The sequence below is a fragment of the Cricetulus griseus genome, chromosome 8 (genome assembly GCF_003668045.3).
Source record: "Cricetulus griseus strain 17A/GY chromosome 8, alternate assembly CriGri-PICRH-1.0, whole genome shotgun sequence".
Lineage (NCBI taxonomy): Eukaryota > Metazoa > Chordata > Mammalia > Rodentia > Cricetidae > Cricetulus > Cricetulus griseus.
Genome location: NC_048601.1, coordinates 17,961,947 through 17,984,039, shown reverse-complemented (window position 1 = coordinate 17,984,039; position 22,093 = coordinate 17,961,947). Strand labels below are relative to the sequence as shown.

The 22,093-nt window shown below is 48.8% G+C and overlaps 1 protein-coding gene and 1 pseudogene across 2 annotated transcripts; both read right to left on the bottom strand.

The window, feature by feature from the left end:
• Positions 1 to 4,529: 4,529 nt before the first annotated feature.
• Fkbp4 (FKBP prolyl isomerase 4) lies at positions 4,530 to 13,086 on the bottom strand. 2 transcript variants are annotated; one of them, XR_003487462.1, is made up of 11 exons: positions 12,822 to 13,086; positions 10,995 to 11,139; positions 10,113 to 10,255; positions 9,266 to 9,386; positions 8,821 to 8,977; positions 8,190 to 8,280; positions 8,014 to 8,097; positions 7,606 to 7,791; positions 6,893 to 7,132; positions 5,959 to 6,027; positions 4,530 to 5,317 (listed from the first exon to the last, which is right to left on the bottom strand). XR_003487462.1 is itself a non-coding variant. In XM_027428389.2 (10 exons), the coding sequence occupies exons 1-10, from the start codon at positions 12,924 to 12,926 to the stop codon at positions 5,213 to 5,215; spliced, it is 1,377 nt and encodes a 458-aa protein (XP_027284190.1). In that variant the 5' UTR covers positions 12,927 to 13,086; the 3' UTR covers positions 4,530 to 5,212. The 2 variants fall into 2 exon arrangements, 1 of the variants encoding a protein (XP_027284190.1); XM_027428389.2 differs by lacking the exon at positions 5,959 to 6,027.
• A 7,513-nt stretch (positions 13,087 to 20,599) lies between these two features.
• LOC113836942 lies at positions 20,600 to 21,786 on the bottom strand (annotated as a pseudogene).
• Positions 21,787 to 22,093: the final 307 nt, after the last annotated feature.

The following is a 22,093-nucleotide window of genomic DNA, read 5'->3' as shown; positions in this document are numbered from 1 at the left end:
GGAGGGAGAGGCAGTAGTTCAGAAGTTCCTGGTTGTTTTGTTCCCGAAACAGGGCTTCTCTGTGTATGTAGCTTTGGAGCCTGTCCTGGAACTTGCTCTATAGAGCAGGCTGGCCTCAAACTCAGATCTGCCTGTCTCTGCCTTTTTGATCCCATGATGGGATCAAAGATGTTCACCACCACCGGGGTTATCTTCAATTACATACAGTCTGAGGCCAGCCTGAAACACATGAGGCTATCTCATTTTTTTTTTTTTTTAACTTTTAAATGTGCAAGCTCAGGCTGATTTACATATGGTTTCTCAATGGAAACAAAGACACAGTGGTTGGATCAGAGATGGTCTTACTTTCTATGTTGAAGAGAACATATAAGGGAGAAGGCTGAGGGTGAGACCTTTCTACCCTACCACAGGGAAAATGATGGATTTGGTCTCAGTGGATCTGACAGCTGAAAACACAAAGGAAAAAGAGCAAGCAGGAGGTAGTCTGGATTGTACTGGGGACTGCAGATCCATTCTGGGATAAATGGTTACCAGCTCCTGTCATTGGTGGAGAGTTCTGGGGGTGGCCATATTCATTGGAAGGTCTGGGTCACACAGGGGTGCCTGGTGCTACAAACTCATTGTTATTCATGGAGGGGTTGTATGCCCACCCAACTGCTCCCTACTCTTGTCAGCCTAATTCAACCCCTAAACTTCCTATTAGGTTTTAAGGAGAAAATAAAACCAAGTGTTTGTGACTGAATATAAACAATTTATGTTTTGTTGTGCTTTATTGTTTTGGATTTTTTGAGTAAGGTAAGATACACATATTAATAAATTCTTAGGGCAGAATGGAAGAACACCAGCCTACTACTCTCACTGTATGCCCTGGCCTGACCAAGTCCTTGACTCCCCTCCTGACCAATACTCCACAATCATCTCCCTCATCATTGGATTTCTTGTTCTGGAATTCTCAGCTGCAGTGTCTGGTTGTTTGTAGTTACCACCGCGAAGTTCATGACACGTCACAACTTGGATGCCATGTCTTTTGTCAATTAAGAGAGTAAATAGAGTTAGAGAGCAAAGTCCCCAAAGGAAGAATATAAACTAAGTATTGTGTGCTGTATGTCTGTGCACTTGGATGTGTGGGTGTGCTTGACCATGTGGACATATGTGAAAGCCAGAGGCTGATTTTGAAATGGCTTCTCCGCCTTACTGAGGCATGGTTTCTCACTTAACCAGGAGCACACCACCTGGCTCCAGGGTTACAGGCATGCTTGTCCATTTCCTCACCCATATCCTTTGAGAACATTGTTCATCACAGTGGAACATAAGGCTGAGCCCTACATGCTAAAAGACTGGATCCCTTTTTTCCTAGCAATGCGTTTCTTGTAAGAATATATATTTTTTTCTGGTTCTTAGTGTTACCATACTTTTCTCCAGTTGAAATGGGACACACATTACTTGAGGTGCTCTCAGGGGATGTAACAGGTGCACCAAGCAAATGACATCAGGCCTTGTAGGCTTTGAGACACCATGGCAGGAACTCTATAGCCTGAATGGGATGGGAAGCCTCTTAAGGCGGAGGGACAAGACGCTATGAAGCGTAGGTGGGGTAAAAGTGCCATTTTAGAGAGGTCAGCGGCGAACAATGATGTAGGGGCAGATGGAGGAGGAAGATACATAAGGACCAGTAACTGTTCATAGGCAGAACAGACTGGAAATTAGGCAGCACAGAGAGGAACTACCTAGAAATGTGCATGAACAGCCCAGAACACCAGTTGCTGCTGGACTTTCTGAGTACATCCCCTGCATAAATGCTGTCCTGTGGGTGAGCAAGGCCCAAGCGTCTTCAAGACCTGAGCAGTGACCCAGCGGAGTTCAAGATGCAGCAGGATTATTTTTAGACATAAAGACTTAATCACTTCATCAAAACATCTTCACTAGACAGTTAAGATACAATAAGCTAGGACTTTTCCATCTCTCTTGCTCTATAAAAGTGAAGTAAAAAAAAAATTTTTTTTTTTTTTTTTGAATTTTCAAGACAGGGTTTCTCTGTGGCTTTGGAGGCTGTCCTGGAACTAGTTCTTGTAGACCATGCTGGTCTCGAACTCACAGATATCCACCTGCCTCTGCCTTCTGAGTGCTGGGATTAAAGACGTGAGCCACCAACGCCCGGCGATAAAAGCCTGTTTTTTATTGTTGTTTTGTTTTTTTTCGAGACAGGGTTTCTCTGTGTAGTTTTGGAGCCTATCCTGGCACTCACTCTGGAGACCAGGCTGACCTCAAACTCAGAGATCCGCCTGCCTCTGCCTCCTGAGTGCTGGCATTAAAGGCGTGCGCCACCAACGCCCTGGAGTCAAATTTTAAGCTCTTGGGATCTCCAGCTTCCAGACATGAACAGCATTTAGCTTTTTAACCATGCACTGTAGACAAAGAAGCTCAAGACTTGCCCTGAATCACATGACTTTGTTTGGGCTAGTTCAGAGAACTAGACTTCAAGCAGACATTTGACTTTTAATTTTTTTTTTCTGAGACAGGGTCTCATAATATCTCAGGTTGGTCTTCAACTTATGTAGCTGAAGATAATCTTTAACTCCTGATCCCTCTGCCTATACATTCAAAGTGTTGGGATTACAAATATAAACCATCACATTAAGGTTCATGTGGTGCTGGGGATCCAGCCCAGTACTTCATGTGTATTGCCTGTGAGTGTATGCCATGTGTGTACAGGTGACATCATAAGTCGGAGGGGGTTACTGGAACCCTTGGATCAGGAGGTTGGGAGCACTTGCTGCCCCTGAAGAGGACCTGGGTTCAGTTCCTGCCACCCACATAGTGGGTGGCTCACAACCAGCTCTAACTCTAGTTAGATCTAACACCCTCTTTTGCCATCCATGGGTACTGTACACACAGTTTTTTAAATTTTTTATTTATGAAGTATACAACATTCTGCTTTCATGTACATCTGCACACCAGATCTCATAATAGATGGTTGTCGGCCATCATGTAGTTGCTGGGAATTGAACTCAGGACCCCCCCCCCCCCCCCCGTTTTTAAAGACTATCTCACTATGTAGACTAGGCTGGTCTTGAACTCAGTCTCCTTGTCTTTGCCTCCTGAGTGTTGGGATTAAAGGTGTGTGCCACCATAAAATAAAATCTTTAAAAGAGTGTCTAAGTTTACATGTGAGTGCCGTATGTGTATGGTGTGCAGGGCCTGTGGAAATCCCAAGAGGGTACTGAACTCAAGTCTCAGAACTAGTTACAAGCAGCTACAGCCTGCCTGAGTTGGGGCTGGGAACCAAACCTGGGACCTCTGTAAGAGTAAGCAAGTGCTCCTAACTACCACACGGTCTCTCCAGGCCCAGCACCCAGCTTTCAACGTGGGTGCTTGGGGTCCGAACCCAGGTTCTACTTTAACAGTAAGAGCAGTCTGGTGACTGAACTGTTTCCCAGGCTTTGGTTGAATTTCCTCATCTGTAAAATGGGCCATGCCTTTCTTAGACAGCTGGATCAAAGATTTTATTGGTACACGTCAAAGCTTACACTGTTAGGCACTTGGCAATTTAGCAAGGGCTTGCTTGGTATCGCCACACTGAGAACAAAGTCAGACAAGAGTCAATGTCAGAAATACCTAAGGAACCAGACTTAAAACTCAAGTCTAGGGAACTAGCAGACACAGTGCCAGACATGTTGAAGACCTGAAACCTTTTCCATGGAAATCCATCTTGTACAACGTTGAGAGCTACGCAGACAACATGTGGGTAGGCAGACTGCCAGGGAGCCCAGAGAAAAGTACAGGCAAAATGAGCTCTGACCTGTAGGTTATCAAGAGGCAGTTCAATGCGGCTGACAAGGGCCACCAGTTAAAAGAGCTCTGAAGGAGGTACAGTGTGTTCCTGTACAGACAGAAGGTAGATTGGACAAATACTTCACCAGTACCTTAATTCCCATAAAAGCTATCTGACCTCAGGGAGCCAGTACACTATAGGAAGCTAAGGTCTGGGGCAGCTGAGATGGCTCGAGGGGTTAAGTGCACTTGCTGCTTTTGCACAAGAGCCAGGTTTGATGGCCGGCACCCACCTGGTGACTCAAGTCTAACTGCAGGCCCAGGGGACCCAATGCCCTGTTCTAGCCTCCACAGACACACATACAGGTAAAACACTCAAACTAAACACCCAAGATGTCTACCAGGGCAGAGGCAGTAGAAAAACCCAGCATCAGAACCACTGGGCCTGGTCCTAGTTTTCTGGATGTTTCTATTTTCTTCTTCCTACTGGTGGTGGGGGGAGGGGAACCCCAGCATTCTAATGCTGGGCTGCTGTAGGGAGGGTGTATGTGGATCCTTCGTGAGGTGCTGCCCAGTTGGGAGCTGTGGTCTGTACTGGAGCTGAGGGTGTGCAGAGAGGCTGCTTCCTGCCTTGCTGCAGTCTGTATCACATGGCGCACTCAAGTTGGAATGGGTTGTGACATTATTCATTTTGCCCCTGCCCACATGTACCCACCACTCCCTCTCCCAGAGCTCAACATAAAGGGTTGCCTGACACCCACATTTTGTTTCCACTTTATTGCTCAAGCACAGGACTTGAGGTGTGCCTGGACCTTCAGCGTGCATTAAAGAGGCTGAGGGGATGGGGACAAGGACAACCTGGACGAGGGAAACCAATAGGAGCGGAGATACTGGAAGGTGCTGTCTAGAGGTGATCACCGAAATACCAGAGGATTATCAGGGGTACCATCTCAGGAAAGCAGGGCAAGGGAGGCAATGGACACACAGTGGTTTACCCCATGCCCCTAGCATCTGCATGGAGACTGCAGGTTTGGGTAACAACCAGAGAGGGAAGATACGAGGAAAATGTCTGCCCAGGGGACAACTTCCCCACCCTGGCTTCTTATCAGACCCCATCCCTATCACACCCACTTCTACCACTTGAAACATGGAGCTAACAGAGGGAGGGAGAAATAAATTAACCTTCTGATGCGTTATGTGTGGAAGGGTGCACACTCGTGTGTAATGGGGAAGGAAAGAGGGTTGACACCATCTACAACTATCCCCCAGTTCACCCCCAGCCTGCTCTTCTCCCTCCCCCAAAACCATCATCCAAACAGATAGAAAAATAAAGGTCTAATTCACTCAAAATTCTTCAGTTTTTACAAAACTAACAGGGTGGAGTAGGGAAGGGAGCAGGGAGGCAGGCAGCCGCAGGGGTGGGCAGGTGCAGAGAGGCAGGCTAGGCTTCCGTCTCTACTTGAGACTGATTCCCTGCCATATTGTTCGGCTCACCCTTCATCTCTGTGTCAGTGGGATGGTCTCCTGCAGCCACCTCTGCCTTGGCCTGTAAAACGAGCAAGAGGCTGAATTAGACAGACAATGCCTAACAGAAGGGCACAGGCACAGCCATCCTAGACTGTCCTCAAAGCACCCATGCGCACATGCACACTCTGAACCGACAAGGATACTCAACACACTACTGTTGAATGTCACAGATTTTGGATGTTTTAAACTGTTTTTTCCTTTGTAGTGCTGGGATTAAACTCAGGGCCTTGAGCATGCCCAACAAGCACTTCACTGGTGTGCTATATCCCAATATCCCAGACCTGCTAAACAAAAACATTTCTCAATGTTAACCCCATGTTTGTTCAGTGGCATGCCCACTAAAATTGCAATGATAGGGGTTAGCATAGCCCCCTCCCCCCGCAAGGACATCACACCATTTTCCCAGATTTTCCTACACATACATGTGTGGGGGTGCTGAGACTGGGTTTCTCTGTAGCCTGTCCTGGAACTTGCTCTGTAGACCAGGCTGGCTTCAAACCCAGAGATCTGCCTGTTTTTGTCTCCCGAGTGCTGGGATTAAAGGTGTGCACCACCACCACCCAGCTAAGTTTTCCATATTTTAAAGCCATTTCTTAATATGCTAACCAAAAAAAATTAAAAAATATAGAGCAACACATTAAATTCACTATCTAGTTTCACCTTTTAAATGTGGCTACTAGAAAGGTGGTACGTTCTGTAATCTGTTTCTTCTGGATGGTGTTAGGGACACTGAAACAACAAACAGGTTAAGTAAGATGTGCTATGTATGTCCAGCGGAACAGGACACAGGAAGAGACAATGAGAAAGAAGTTGAAAGCTCTCTTAAGTAGCAATGAAAAACAAGCTTCCAGTCCTTAGCTAATGTCCAGGGGAAACCACCACACAGCAGGGTGAGGGTAAACTGGCGGGAGGTAGCGGAGGCAGAGTACCAACTACATAATCTCCTAGACACTGAGCGTGGGTGGGGTGGGACTATGCACCCTTTAAACCCAGGACTCACAGGCAGACAGCTCTGAGTCTATTGAGTGAAATTTCAGGCCAGCTGTCTCAAACAAAACCAAACCATGAAAACTAGGCTCTGGTGTGTAATGCTACTTCCCACGATGTTGGCCTGGCCCCACCAGTGGGATCAATACTGAGGACTTAAATTTTTAAATTTCTTTCTTGGGAAGAGTAGCATCTGGCTTCTACAACTGCCAAAGGCAACCTCAGGCACAGAGTCTGCACCTTACTGTGCTGAAGAGGCCAAGAAAATCCCCATGTCCATAGTAGCCACTCCCACTGTGTGGTGGCTTGAATGAGAATAGCCCCAATAGGTTCACATATTTGAATGCTTGGTCCCTAACTTGTGTAACTCCATTGGGAAGGATTAGAAGATGTGGCCTTGTTGAAGGAGGTGTGTTTGCTGGGAAGCTTTGAGGTTTCTAAAGCCCTTACCATTCCAGGTTAACTCTGCCTCATACTTATGTTTGTTACCCGCTATGACGGCCATGAACTCTGACCCTGTAGAACTGTAAGCCCTCTAAAAATTTTCCCGTGAGCTGCCTTTGTCATGGTTGTCTCTTCACAGCAATGAAGATACCCCAACCCTCACCTTCTGCTCCTCCTCAGCCAGCCTCTCAAACATGTTAGCATAGAGCCTCTTCTCCCGGGCAAGCTGCCTGCGGGTCCGCTGCTGGCACACCGCCAGCTGGGCCTTGGCGGCTTTGTTGCTTGGATAGAGCTGCAGGACCTTTTGGAAGTCAGCTCGTGCAAGGTCAAAGTCATTCACGGCCAGGTGTGCCTCTCCCCGGCGGAACAGGCCCTTCTCATTGTTGCTGTCCAGCTCCAGGGCCTAAAAGCACAGAAAGGAAGCAGCAGAGACATCAGGCTCTGTAGCACCAGCTGGATTCCCAAGGGGACCCCATTAGCAGGATGAGGCTCAGTAGAAATGACTGGTGTCAAGTTAGGAAAAAGAAAAAAAAAATAGAGGCATTAAATGGGAAGGGTCATGGCTCAGAAAAAACTTACTTTAACCCAAGAGAAGAAAGGAAATAGAGCAGGTCTTCAGATGCAGGAAGAACATAATCTCACCTCTCCAGATACAGAACATGACAATACAACCCGACTCTAGGGCTTGCTTACTGTCTGAATCTATTGTCTCCCACCATCAAAGCACCTGCCACTAGGCCTCTCTGGGCCTGTAACTCAGAATTCCAACCACATATCCCACTCACTCCACCCAGTGACTGCAGGCACTTTTTAGGCATGCTGGCAGTGAGTGCAGCAGCCTGCCTGTAAATGCTATTTCCTCCAAAGGGATCTCACCTTGTTACAGCTTTCGATGGCAGCTGAGAAGGCCTGCAGTTTCAGGTGACACATGGCCAGATTGAGGTGTGAGGCCAGTCGAAGGGCATGGACCTTTTGCATTTCCTCACCGGAAAAACTAGACTCGTATTCTAGCCAAGACACAATCTTCTTGTACTGCAGCAAAGCTTGCTTGTACTTGCCTTCCTAGAATGGGAGTGAAGCTCAGGCACCCAGCGCAGGTTCAGCAGCCCAGGTTGCCTTACCTGGTAGCCACGAGTGACTCCTAGACACCAGATTCCCACTTCTTCCCACCCCAGACCAATGGACTAAGTAAGATATAACAAGTGACAATCACAAGGGGTACCCATAACTGTGGCCGAGTATCATCTGGACAGTCCTCTCTGGGGTATCTTGTCCTTGGCTCACCTTGAAGTATACAGTGCCCCTCTCTTTCACTATGTTGCTCTGCTCCAGCTTTTCCTCAGAGTTCATCTCCCAAGATTCCTTGGCCTGCCATGCCCCAGAAGACAGACACCATGGTCAGCTTCCTCAGTCACCCACAGACCAGACTCCAGGAGAGGGAAGGCCTCAGGGAGACTCACCTTCTCGAAACTCTTCAGATGGACTTCATACCTCAGTTCAGCATGTGGTGGGATCTGAAACTTTTCCTTCCCAACACTGCCAAAAGCATAGCTGTGGGGGTGAAAATACCTGGGTCACCTCACGGCCCTTTGTCTGCTGCTCTGGGCTCAAAGGCGGTTTGTTCCCTGGAAAAGTACCTTTCCATCTTGAGACCTGCTTCAAATACTTTGTCTGGCAAACATTTCCCCAATTTCTTCATTATACATTCAGGTGGTCCCATGGCACTTCCTATCAGTTGTTACTAACTCTTTCAACTATACACTGTCTAACTCCAAGAGACTTAGACTGGTCACTGACTAACTCCAAGAGACAAGGAAGCAAGAACCATTTTGAAGCCCTAAGAACTTTAGTATGTGGCATACAGTAGGTGTTTCAACAAACATTAATGACTGAATAAATTAATGGCAGATGAAAATCATGATGTTGGCTTGGATGTAAAGAAATGTGGACAATTGTGGGCCACACTTTCAGATCCAATGAGGGAAGGGATCATGATGGTGACAGACAGCAGCGAGCACATAGTGCCTGTCACATAGCTCCCTGGAGACATTCAGTTATGTCCCTTGGTTCTGCAAAGTGCCGGTGTCTCACCTAGGTTTGAGGTATACAATGGAACGTTCGCCTTTTTCCATTCGCTGAATGGCCGACTCCAGCCCACAGGGCAGATCTAGGCTTTCCCCTTCGCCGACTTCAAAGCGGAGCTCCCGCTGGTCAAAGAGCTGGTCCTTATAGTAGCCTTCCAGTGCCACTGCATCAAAGAGAGGCAGTGCTCCAGGTGTGAGAGAGCAGAGCACTGAGGAAGTTGCCACCAGCCCCCCCCATCTCCAAATTACTGCTAATACCCAAGATAACCACATTGTGTCTCAGACCTGCAGGGATGCTAAGACAGTGTGGTTTAACTCCTCACTCTATGGATTACAAAAGACTTATAGAAAGGAAATGACTTAGTCCAAACCACCCAAGGCCCTTCTTCCCCAAGCCAGCAATCATATGCAACTCTAGATTTTTCTTCGCACACCAGACTGCACTTTCTTACCTTCTACCATGGCACCATCATTGGGTCTGGCATAGCCTTCACCACGAGTCCGTATTCTGCGGATGATCCCACCATCTTCATCTTCTGTAAGATCTTCTCCTTTGAACTCAAACAGCTCTACCTGTGGGATGCGATGTAAGGTGGCGACCAACTCAACAGTGAAGCTCTTTTCCACCCAGAAGTTACCACTAATGGCCAGACCACATCTAGCCAGAGGGGCACAGTCCCAGCAGGAACTGGATGGTGGCACTTCTGACAAGCTGTTGGGCGATGCTCTGGCTCACACTTTGGCAGAGGCCAGCAGGACACAGACTCCACTTGGCCTCAGAAAGACAAGCTCTCTATCACCCTGCTTCATTTAACAAGGACACGAGAAACTCAATCTGGTAGGCATCTCAGTGGCCTTGTGAATTTTCTCATACCCACTGGTCGGTTTTCCACTCTCAGACTAAACAGCCTCAGATCTCCCCTTCAGTGGAGATCACACTTCAACCTCTGACCTGCAGGAAGTTGTCTCTCTCTCCTTCCCCTGCTCCAGGTTGCCAATATTCCACACTACCCTTTATAACCCTAATGACTCCTGACCCCCGACTCCTTTCAGTTAAGAGCGCCTCAGTCACTTCTATTCTAGAAGGGCTTTGGAGGCCCCTCTTCCAACCCAAAGCTTCTATTACTGGCCACTGTGGCTGCGGCAGAGCCAGCTATCCTTTCCACCTCTCCTCCTACTAAAGCTAGGCCCTCAGGCTTGGCTACATTGTCTCCAGGAGGCAGGAAGGGCTGGAGGGCAGCCAGGCAATGGGGTGAGATAAGGCCTGGCTCTGCCTGGCGCTCTGTGGCCAGCACTTACCTCGAATACAAGCGTGGCGTTGGGGGGGATCTTTGGGGGGCTGCCCGCTGAACCATAGGCATATTCCGGCTTGCAGGTGATATGGCAGACTTCCCCCACTTTCATGGTTGCCACAGCAATGTCCCAAGCCTTGATGACCTCCCCTGCAGGTAAAGGCAAAGGAGACCTGCTCAGCAGGGGTCTAACTCTAAGCTCAATGTCCCCCCAAACAGACAGCTGGTGTCCTCTACCCAAGGGGGAACCTGAACATCCATAGAAATGGGATCAGAGACAAGCAGCAGCGGTGTTGTCATCCACAGCACATTAAAAGACCGCCCAGCCTTGCAATAGAGTTCAAAAAGCAAGACTGCCCACCCTTAGAGGGACGGAGGAGTTGAATCGATGAGATGGGGAAGAAATTGGCCAGTCCCAGAACAGTGGAAGAGAATACAGGACGGATTCTTTTTTGTCATTTTGTTTTTCCGAGACAGGGTTTCTTTGTGTAGCCGTGGCTGTCCTGGAACTCACTCTGTAGACCACATTGGCCTCCAACTCAGAGATCAACCTGTCACTCCTCCCCACCCCCGGGGTGCTGGGACTAAGGACGTGTGCCACCATTGCTGGGCAATAGATAAGATTCTTAATCATTCCTGATCTTGGTTCTGGTGGGTTGTTTTTTTTTTTTTTCCCTTCCCTTTCTGATGACTAGTTTATGCTATTTTGCCAAGGCTATCTCGAACTCCTGGGCTCAAGTGACTTGCTTGTGTCAGCTTCTCTGGTAGCTGGGAACATAGATAAGTACTACTGCACCCAGCTCAAGCTTGGTTGAGAACGTAAATGTTGCTTGTAACAGCCATGATCAACTTTGGAGCCTATCCTGCCAGCCCAACTAACGATGCCTACCTTTTCCCAGGTCAAAGGAGAATTTGTCCTTGCGATCCAGACTGGAGTCAAACTTTGTGCCATCTAATAGCCAGCCAGTGTAGTGGACAAAGACCCGGTCCCCAATCATGGGTGTCTCTGTGCCTGTACCCTCTCTCTTGATGACCTGGGAGGAAGGGGGGGGTGGAGAATGTGAGTACCGAGGGATGTGGGCAGAAGTGCCCCAATTGCCCATAAGCCCCTGGTCTCTTTATCCCAATCTTCAAATGACTCTGGTGTTAGTGGTTTAACTTAGACTCAAGGAACCTCCCCAGCTCCCTCCAGGTCTGTCCAGACCTGTTCTGGAAAACTGCAGATAAAACGACCTGGGTTAGAGTCTTGTCTACAGTTTCAGACAAGTTGCTAACCTATTCAGAAATTGTCAAGTACTGTGGACAATCCCAATTCCCTGGAGGTGCTTGAAGAACAAACCCATATAGCGTGAGTAGAAAATTAGCAGGTCAGCAGATCAGGGTCTGGTTTGAATAGAATGGAACAGACCGGTTCAAAACTGGGTAAAGGAAGGGCCAGATTACAGATGAACACAAAGGCTCTGCATCAGAGCCTGGGAAATGAGAATTGAGACACAAAATTACCAGACCGGCAAGCAAAGGAGGCCTTTATTTCAAGACTAGAGTACCTCCCATGAATTTATAGGCGTCTGCTTCTGTTTAACATTTTTAACATATGGTGACCCCGTGGGCGAGCCACCAGGTGGATGTAGAACCACTCTCTAAGGGAAGACGGCTTCCCTGATCAGAATGTACAGGGGTCTCCAAGGAATGGACCCTCTGGGAACCAGAGCCTTGCAGAAAACAGAAGAGAAAGAAGGGCCACATGTTCACAGGAGAGCAGCTAGGGCTGGGGTAAAAGCCAGGAGCATTTCTGGACCAGCAAGGCTCCTTGAGGTCTCTGCTTAACAGAGGCCACACACACTCCAGGAGCTGAGCAATGGGACGCCTAGAGGAGAAACAATGGATGGAGGGAGCGCATGCAATGCGGGTTAGGATTTCACCGTCCTGGACTGCTGGCAGAACCTGCTCTGAACCGACGCCCATTGTCCCGACCCGGGTCAAGGCGCCCTCCTCCCCCTCGCTCCTCGGGCTATTTGCAGTTAGGCGATTAGTGAGCCGCTGGCTCCAGGGCAAAACCGCCTCCCCCACGGCCAGCACCCCGAACCCCCAACTCAGGAAGGCTTATGAGGGGCGGGAGAGGAACTACAGGTCCCGACATGCACCGCTCCGGCTCTCCCCAGGCCGAGAAAGGGGGCACAGCATGGCCGAACCCGTGACCTCGTTGGGTCTCGGCGATAGCAAAGGGGGCGCAGAGAGGCACAAAGGGCTCTGGGGCCAGGAAACGGCTCCAGGAAGCCATTTCAGGTCCTGGCTAATGTTTAACTTTCAAGTGGGCGAGCCCTGACGCACCTTCGCTCAGGTGGCCCGCGCACGCTGCGGTCGGGAGGAGGGGAGGGGGGTCCCCGGGAAGGCGAGGCCCGAACCCCTAGGCGCGCCCGGGCCTCGTGCGCCCCGCCCGGGCCCCCCGGCTGCGGCTGCGGCTCTCGCGCTCCGCCCCGCCCCTCTCAGCCGCATAGTGCAGCCCGATCAAGTTGGCGTTGCAGCGGGGGGCTCCTTCCCGGGCCGGGGGGCCGCACCCTCCGGAGCGTGCAGACACCGTGCCATCTTCTGCGCCGCAGTCCACACAGGGAAGGCCAATCGCCCCATCCTCCGGCCGCGGCCTCCCCCCCCCCCCGCCGCGCGCCCGCCCCCGAGGCTCACAAGCCTGCAGTCCGGGGCTCCGCGGCCCCCTCACCTTGAGCACGCCCTCGTCCTGCTTGGGGCTGATGTCCACGCCTTCGAGAGGCAGGGGCGCCGACTGCGCCCCGTTCTCGGCCGCCTTCATCTCCTCGGCGGTCATGGCCGCTGGGCGCACCGTTGGCTGCGGCGGGAGTGGAGCGGGGCGCGAGCCGGTCGCTCTGGCCGCCGACCGGGCGAGCGGTGCGGGTGGCGGTGCGGCAGAAGGCGGCGCTGCCCACCACGAACCGCGCTCCAGGCTCGCGCACCGGGCTCTCCGCGCGCTCGCTGCCGGCGGCCGAGCCGGCGACGCCGAGGGGGCGGGCGCGGCGCGGCCCGGCCCGTGATTGGTCCCGCTCGCCTCGGGGGCGGGGTCAGGAGGAGCCGCACGAGCGGGCTGCGAAGGGGCGGGAGCGGAGAACTTTCTAGAGAAGCGGTTAAACGGGTTGGGGCTCCCGGGCCGAGGGCAGCCCAGGGTTTTGTTTTATTTTATTTTATCTATTTATTTATTTATTTTTTTGGTAAGGTTTGTTTTTCTGGTTGATGGCTCCCAGGGGCGGCCTCCTCTCCCTCTCCAGGACTTCTCAGATTTCGGTGATCACACCCTCCCCCATGTCCTCTCTCCCCACCCCCACCCCGCCGCAGTCTAGCCGAGTTTTCCAGATCCTTCTCCATCCTCAGGACTCCCAAGTCCCGGCCTGCCTGGCGTTCCCGCCCTACCCTCAGCGCAGTAGCTGGAGCCGGGTAGCCAGAGGTGAAGTGGCGAGGGTCCGCCTCCCGCGATTTTGGACCCCAGACATCCGTGGCGTGGCCTTCGGGTCCCCCCCCCTCCGCCCCCGGACGTGGGCATCTAAGCAGTGTGGGGAATAGAGGCCAAGGGAGTGAAAGCGTAGGCCCGGGAAGGAACAGCTTTCAGGCCGGGTGCACAGATTGTGGGGCACAGCTTTGTCCTCCCTGCAAGCCTGGCATGCCCACCGGATGAGTTGCCTTGCAAAACTCCTGTGAGCAGGAGACCTTGTGAGAGATGACCCCCCTCCCCCAAGAGCCAAAGGCTTGTTAGTGGGGTATATGTGTGTTAGCATACTTCCTCCCACCATACTAACCAGCCCTTTTTTTTTTGTTGTTGTTAGTACCTGAGCACAAAATGGTTTCAGCTCACGAAAGAAAAAAAAAAAAAATCCCCTTTTCCTTTTTACTAAAGATGAACGGGAAGGAATCTTCTCGCCGGCTTCTCCTAATCGATATCTGTGGAGTTCCGAGTCTGTGTGGGTAAAACCGTCCAGTTGTGAGTTACCGAGACAGTGCTTGCTTGATCGGAAGATGTGCCTGGAGAGAGGTCCTGTGTCTGTCCAGCTTAACAGTACCGCAGTTGTACCTAGCGCCTGGTGAGTGCCACCAGATAGCTGTGGGCTCTGTGAGTTTTCATTCCAGTGAAATGAACTTTTTGGCTCTGTGTGCTCGGTATGATGTTCAGTGACGCCATTTAAGTAGGCAATAGGCTATAATACCGGGCCTTGGAGATGGCTCACATCAGTGGGTGGAGGTGCTTGCTTCATGACTGCCGACCTGGGTTGGATTCCTAACACCCACAGCCTTGAGAGAACAGACTCCTACAAAGTTGTCTTTTGACATCCTATCATCCCTCCCAAATTAGTATAATTAAAAAAAAAAACAAAAACCTATTATACTGGTTTAAGTTATCACTGTTAGATGATTTGTTGTAATCCCTTCTGATGGAACCTAACATGTTCTTTCCAAGAATTTACATTTTTATGAGTTTAACCAAAATCTAAGCTACTCCCTCGGTAGTGAAGGTGCTTGTATAGCACTGGCTTGCACATGTGGCAGTTATCTCTCTGGTGAGAGACTCGGGTAGGACTTTGGGTATTATCTGGCACCGCAAGTTGTGATAGAGAAGGTGAGCTTTACAGGAGTGAGTTTGTGTCTTATCCTTGAGAACAGCATCACAGGCCTAACGCGCCTTTGAGTTCATGCAGCATCGACACTTGCCTGCCCACTGCCTGGGAACAGGTGACTTAATACGGTGGACAGAACACATGGTTTGCAATAAGCAAAGACTTGGGTTGCCCAGTGACGGCTGTGTAAATTGAGGCAGGTTGTTAGCCTCCATTTCTTGTCTGTGAGCCCTGCAAATAGGGTGACTTGATGGCTACAGAAGAGGGAAAGAATTCCCAAAGTGCGCCTGGGGGTGCTGGCCTCTAGTGGATAAGTGATAGTGGTTGCTGTCATGTCATGTGTGGGGATGGAGGTGAGCTCTGGGCACCGTGGTGAGACAGAAGGTAAAGTGTGGGGACACCAGGATAGGTCTTCAGTGGGAGGGCCCTTCAGTGAGCAAGGCTGACACACACAGGCACTGAGGTCTTGAATCCCTGGGCAGGGCCGTGTGCCTCGGGAGGTTTTCCTAATTGTGTATGTCACTTTTTTTTAAAAGTTTTAAACTTTTTATTTTACATGTATGGGTATTTTGCCTGGACATACGTCTGTGCACCGTGTGTGTGTGTGTGTGTGTGTGTGTGTGTGTGTGTGTGTGTGAGAGAGTGTGTGTGTGTGTATGAGTGAGTGTGTGTGTGTGTGTGAGTGTGTGAGTGTGTGTGTGAGTGTGTGTGTGTGTGAGTGTGTGTGTATGAGTGAGTGTGTGTGTGTATGAGTGAGTGTGTGTGTGTGTATGAGTGAGTGTGTGTGTGTGTGAGTGTGTGTGTGTGTGTGTGAGTGTGTGTGTGTGTGTATGAGTGTGTGTGTGTATGAGTGAGTGTGTGTGTGTATGAGTGAGTGTGTGTGTGTGTATGAGTGAGTGTGTGTGTGTATGAGTGAGTGTGTGTGTGTGTGAGTGTGTGTGTGTGTGTGTGTGTGTGAGTGAGTGAGTGTGTGTGTGTGTGAGTGTGTGTGTGAGTGTGTGTATGAGTGTGTGTGTGTATGAGTGAGTGTGTGTGTGAGTGTGTGTGTGTGTGTGAGTGTGTGTGTGTGAGTGTGTGTGTGTGTGTGTGTGTGTGTGTATGTGTGTGTGTTGTGAGTGTGTGTGTGAGTGTGTGTGTGTGTGAGTGTGTGTGTGAGTGTGTGTGTGTGTGTGTGTGTGTGTGTGTGTGTGTGTGTGTCTTTCAGTATGTATGTCCCACAGCACATGAGTGGAGGCCAGAGGACAACTTTGTGGAGTCAGTTCTCACCTTCCACCTTGACGTGGATTCAGGACATTAGGTTTTCACCAAAAAGTGTTTAGTGGATGAGCCCTCTTAATCAGCCCATCCAGTTCTTTCTTCCTTTTTTTCTTTTTTCTTCAAGATAGTGTTTCTCTACACAGTCCTGGTTGCCCTGGAACTCAGTATGCAGACCAGGCTGACCTTGAACTGACAGAGATCTGCTTGAGTCTGCATCCTGAGTGCTGGGATTAAAGTTGTGGCGCCTGGTTCTTTCAGTCCATCCACCTTTGTGAGACTCTGAACTCTCTGAATGGTTGGTCAAGAGTGCTGGGATCCTCCAGTTACTTCTCAAACAGGGAGTCTCTACCCATTTAAACAACAGGTCTCTGTTTTTCTTGCTCAACCCTGTTTTCTCTCTAGGATTTTATCTTCTAGATAGCTCACATAGAGAATGAATGAAGCTTTTTAAATGTCTTCCATTGAAATTGTAATTTTGCATTTTTGAAGGATGACAGCTCGGGAGTGAGAGAGACACCATTAAGAACAAAAGAAAAGGATTCTTCAGAACAACAGTAATGGAAGACAGTAAACGTGGAGCGAATTTTCCCAGAATGAAAACAAATGTGAGGTGTAAAGATGATGAAAACTTTAGAAGAAGAAAGAGGAAGTGAGATGCGAACAGGAGTCAGGTGGGGACACTGGCCTGCTCTGCCCCCTGGTGGTGAAACACTGAATGTTTTGTGTATTTTCCAGGGTTTTCAGTCAGCATAGAAAGTAATGGGTTTCCGGATGGCCTCTCACATAAGATGTCACACTTCTCCTCTGTTCTTGCTGCCTACTGCTCTCCTGCGCCTCTCTCCATTCTCTTTGTCCTCTTCCTTTTCCCAAGTGGTGGTCTCCCTTTCTGCTCCCGTCTCCTGTATACACACCTGTGTTTAGATTTCACACAGAAGAAAAGGTAGTGTTTGTTCAAGTCTGGCTTATGGTGCTTAGCATAATATTCGGTTCTGTGCACCTTCCTGTATATCTGAATAGCATTTCACTGTGCATATATAACGAAGTTTTAAGCGCACCTGTTGCTGGACCCCTTGGCTATTCCACCCCTCGGGATGTGAAGAGCACAGTGGATGTGGGAGCCTCGAACTTCTTGGTTAGAATCAGCACAAGGTCTTTTGTTTTGCTGCTGCTGCTGCTTTAACTGTCTTCAAAGATTTTTTTTTTGTTTGTTTGCTGCTGGCACAGAAAATGCATTCTAAGTGTTGGAGAGATGTTGGAGAGCTGTTAAAAGGCTAGGCTTGGGGCTGGAGAGATGGCTCATCGGTTAAGAGCATTGGCTGCTCTTCCTGAGGTCCCTGGTTCAATTCCCAGCACCCACGTGGCAGTTCACAACTGTCTATAACTCATGTTCCAGGGGATCCAACACCCTCACATAGACATAGATGCAAGTAAAACACTAGTGTACATAGAATACAAATAAATAAATTTGAAAAAAGAAAAAAAAAAGGCTAGGCTCACAGCCAAAATGTCAAAATGCATTTTACTTATGCAAAATTTTTGTAACAAAACTTACTGTGTAACCATTATTACTATTTGTATGTTTTGGAAGTGAGTGCTTACCATGTATCACAGAGTGGCCTCCGCTTGAAACCCTCATGTCTCTGCCTTCCAAATGCTTGGTTTAAAGGTCTATGCCATGCCTTGCCATTTCTACCGTTCCCAAGCAGACAGTTCAGTGGCATTAAATACAATGTTGTACAACCACACTTTTTTTTTTTTTTTAAAGAGTCTCTTATAGCACAGTCTCACCTTGGAATTGCTCTGTGGCCAAGGGTGACCTTGAACTTCTGATTCCCCTGCTTCTACCTCCCAGCTTGTGGGATTACAGGTGTGTACCACCATACCTGGCTTCTTATTGTTTTGCCATAGGGTCTTGTTGGTCTCAAATTCATTTAAGCAACAAGTTTGTGGTAGTTTGTTGTGTCTGTTGTGTGTACAGCATTCAGGGTTTAGCAAAGGACGTGGACTGAGTTGTTGACTCTCAGTCCATGTTGTTTTAGTTCTAGCATATTGTTTGTAGTGGAAAGGCGCAGGTGTGTTGCAAGTGCTGATGACCACAGCAGAAAGTTGCCCCAGGATGTGTCTGAGCATCTGTGCACATCAGTGGGGAGGCTTGGGTGAATACAGTGCTGTTTGAGAATTAGGAGGCAGAGTCTTGACAGATGCTGGGAGCCAAGAAACTGGCCTCTGAGGCACATATGTTGTATCACGTCACTGGAAAGAGAGGAGAGGAACACTGAAGAAGACAACTCTCTTCAGCTCCTTCTCAGGCAAACGTGCTGTGTGCTGTTTGTTATGGGAGAGTGGTCCCACCTAGTTCCATGAGCCAAGCTGATTGGGAATCTGGGCGGCTAAAGCCACCTTCTCCTTGGACTCTCTGGCTCATTTGAGTGCTTAGCATGTCCCGTTCCTTCAACTGCCTCTTACTGCCTCACTGATTTGTTGGAAAATGGTGTGAGTAAGCTTGTTACTTAGTCTTATCAATATTTTACCTGGTTATTCTATATCCTGAAAAGGTGGAAGCCTAGTTGAAGTGAGGTTGGGGGCAGGCAGGACTGTAGCTCAAGATTCCAGAATACACTGTTGTGTGGAACCTGGAACAGTATACAGTTGACCTCTGTACCACTCCTGCCCTGGCAGCACAGTACTCGGTAGCGGGATTGTGGGCTGGGTGGCTACCTATGTCCCTTTGCTTCAGGATCTCTGACTGAGGCTTCAGGTCTGGGACTCCAGGATGCCTCCAGACCAGTAGGTAGTGACTTTTCTGTTTTCTTCTATCTTCTGTCGAGAAGCTCAAAATCAGTGTCTTCCAGGAAGACCTCCCTGATTGCTCCACCTAACACGAGCTCTTTTCTCTGCTTTGTCCGGCGTTCAGTGACTGTCATTACAGTTCAGATTATCATGGGGCCGGGCTCACATGTTCTTCAGTTGTCACAGAGTTATGGGTGGGGTGCATGTCTTGCTTTCAAATAAGATTACCAACTTCCTGAGCTCAAATAAAGGATGGCTGGGGCCTTGGATGCCCAGAAGTAGCTGCTGTCTAGATAGAACAGGCTTTCTGTCTACTAGGGTGGATCTGTGCGCGCGTAAGGTGGCCCATCTGCAGGCCGGTTCTCCTGCTTCTCTTGCATACTCTCCTTTCACTCATTTATTTACTAAACAAACATCCCCTTTACTGAATTCCTTGTGTGAGAGGTGATTGGCAGTCTCTGTACCTGTCTTAGGCACCTCAATTGCACAGGCGCTTTCACTACCTCTGTGCACTTGGTTCCGGTTAGGTCTCCAACCCAGGACAAAGGGCTAATTGAGATGTCTATTAACATATCAAAGCAGACACTGGGGGCCAGGTTCTCCCAGCATCCCTCAGTCCCTACCTATTAGGAGTCCTCCTGGTCGACACACTCTCCTGGCCCACTACCCTGAACTCTCCAGCCCAGTTACTGGTCTGGCCACTCCCCCCAGCTCCTTTGGCCTCTATATAACTTGCTGCTTTATAAGCAGCGTGTGTCTCTTGGCCGGTCTCTTGACCCAGGGCGCCCTTTTTGGTCAGTGGCTCCTCTCTTACTCTCCTTCCTGTCTCCTCACATGGCCTGGCTCAGTCTGGACTCTCCCAGATGTCTCCATCTCTACCTGCTTTCTCTCTTATATCTATAATAAAAACCTCAACCTCTTAGGAGAGTCAGTCATGTCCTCCTTTTATTTCTTTTTTTCATTCAGCTCACAGATAATGCTTTCAATCCCAAGCTGCTTCTTAGTTCATTGTCTGTGTTAGGTGTTAAGCAAAGTTCCAGACAAGTAGCTCTGCTTCTGTCCACCAGGAGGAGGCATGTGAGATCCCATGACTTGCTGAAGTTGGGAAGGTCCTAATTGATACCTGGATCTCTGCCAAAAGCTAAAAAACCCAGAACAGCAAAGACACACTATCGTACCAGAGGGGCTGAGTTTAAATAGACATGAGCTAGTGGTTAAGTTCAGGGTCTTAACATATAAGCACAAATCACAGAGAACAGTGACAGCTTTGTTAAAGCAACAGACATGTAACAGTGATGACAGGGTATGGGGAAGAGCCAGGGATAATCCACAGTTTGCTGTTTAGTGGGGTGGGGTCTTTTTTTCAATGACAGAGCCAATTTCTGACACCCTGGGCTACCAGGAATAGTGAGCTGACAAAACTGGGCCACCAACCACTCATCCCAACTTGTCTCTAACAGTTGTCCCAGTAACTATGCCACAAGCCATTTCTAAATGGCTTTCAGATTGCTGCACGGATGCTGCTATGAGCTGGCGGGTGGAGGGGGATGGGTAAGAGATGAATGGAGAAGGGCAGAGAGATATTCTCTAATCCACCTAATTTTTGAGTTAGTTGCTTAGTGTGATAGGTTTCTTTCACGTTTGTCTTAAAAATATATTCAATGATTTGTTTCCAAACAAATAACAAAAAAAAAAAAAAAAAATCAGTCTTTCTCTCCCATTGCCCCTTTCTGTCTTCTCTGAAAAAGTTTCCAAATCTTTCTGGAAAGCTTAAGTCCAAGGCCAATAGTAAACCGATTTGGGTTTGTAGCTCTTAGGAGGTTGGCCCTAATCTGTGACAGTCACCATGTAGTGTGACTTTTAACAGTTATGTTTTGTTGTTGTTGTCTATGAGCAGTTGGTTTGGATAGCTTCTTTCCTTGAACCTGGGGGAGCAAGCAGACAGTAGCTGGTGATCCTGGCACCACCATCTGGTAAGAGCAGTGAATGTGTAGGTCTACACTGGAAAGAAAGACTGTGCGAGGGGAGTGTGAATCTGCCCAAGGAGGGGCACACCTAGTTAGTTCATCTTGGAGGAAGAAAATGTCTTCTTCATTCTCTGTGTTGCAATAATCAGACCCAGCATTTGTCTGGGATGATAACGTGTATAATGGTAAACTCATCCCTCAACAGTTTCCCACAGAGTACTCCACATGTTTCTATGTCACGGGCAGTGTTAGCATTGGTGAACTGGGGAAATCCATCCCTCATCAGTTTCCCACAGAACATTGTTGTGTTGCTCAGCAAGCACTCCAGGTCTGAAAGACCTGGCTACCACTGGTGACTCAGCTAGCCTTACGGCTTTGTTGCAGTCTGAAGCCTGTGGATAGCACCCAGGTTGTGAATGCACATCCGAGGCTTTTCTAAATCAGGCCCAAGTGGCCCTCTGGGTCTGGATCTATCTTGCTAAGCTCTTGTACAATTTTTAGTCACTCTTTTTCCAGCTCCTGGTTCTGGATCATCTCCTCAAAGGCATGGAACTGTTTTTGTTCTAACTTGTGAAGCTTTTGCTCTTTCCCCAGCTCCTGCTGGGTGGCCATGTTCTGGGAAAATTCAGCCCTTCTTCTCTTTATATTTTTCTCATTCTTGAGTGTGTATCTAAACTGCTTCTGGTTCTTCTGCTTGGAAAGTGAGTTCTTTAATTTCTTGACTGTGTCTTCTCAGGAATGACAGCTGATTTGTAATCCCGATATCTGGGGACTTTGCTCTATGAAGGACTTGATGTACTTGCTATAGAGGATAAAGGCATGTTCAATGTTGCTTTCTTCAGAGTAAACGGATGCCTTGTAGATGACTTGAACTCCAGGTACTGACAGGGTGGAACATTGAATTCCACTGCATTCTCAAGCTGGGGAAGGGGGAAGGATGGTTACTGTGTCTTTGGGTGGAAGGGTGATATTTCCATGGTCAGGCATCAGGACCAAAAGCTTCGGAGTCAGATTTCTGCCTTCAGAACACAGCCACATCGGGAAAAATCTGTTGTTTCGAGTTCCATCATGTTTGAAGACAGGTATCTCCTGACACCAGTAGTGTCAGTCACAGATACAAACCATACAGTAATATGGTTTGTCTGTTGCTGAAGCTAAATAGCATGTGTGTCCAATATGAGAGACTGGTCACTGGTCCTTGGTCACTTGGGATGATCCATATTTGTTTATGGACAACTATGAGAAACTCCCAAAGTTCTAACAAACGCTGATAGGGTTAGAGGGAGAATGATGTCATAAAGCAGGTAGTATCCAATAGAAAGGTCAGATTCCCAGCCAGAAAATGGGATTGGGTGGAGAGA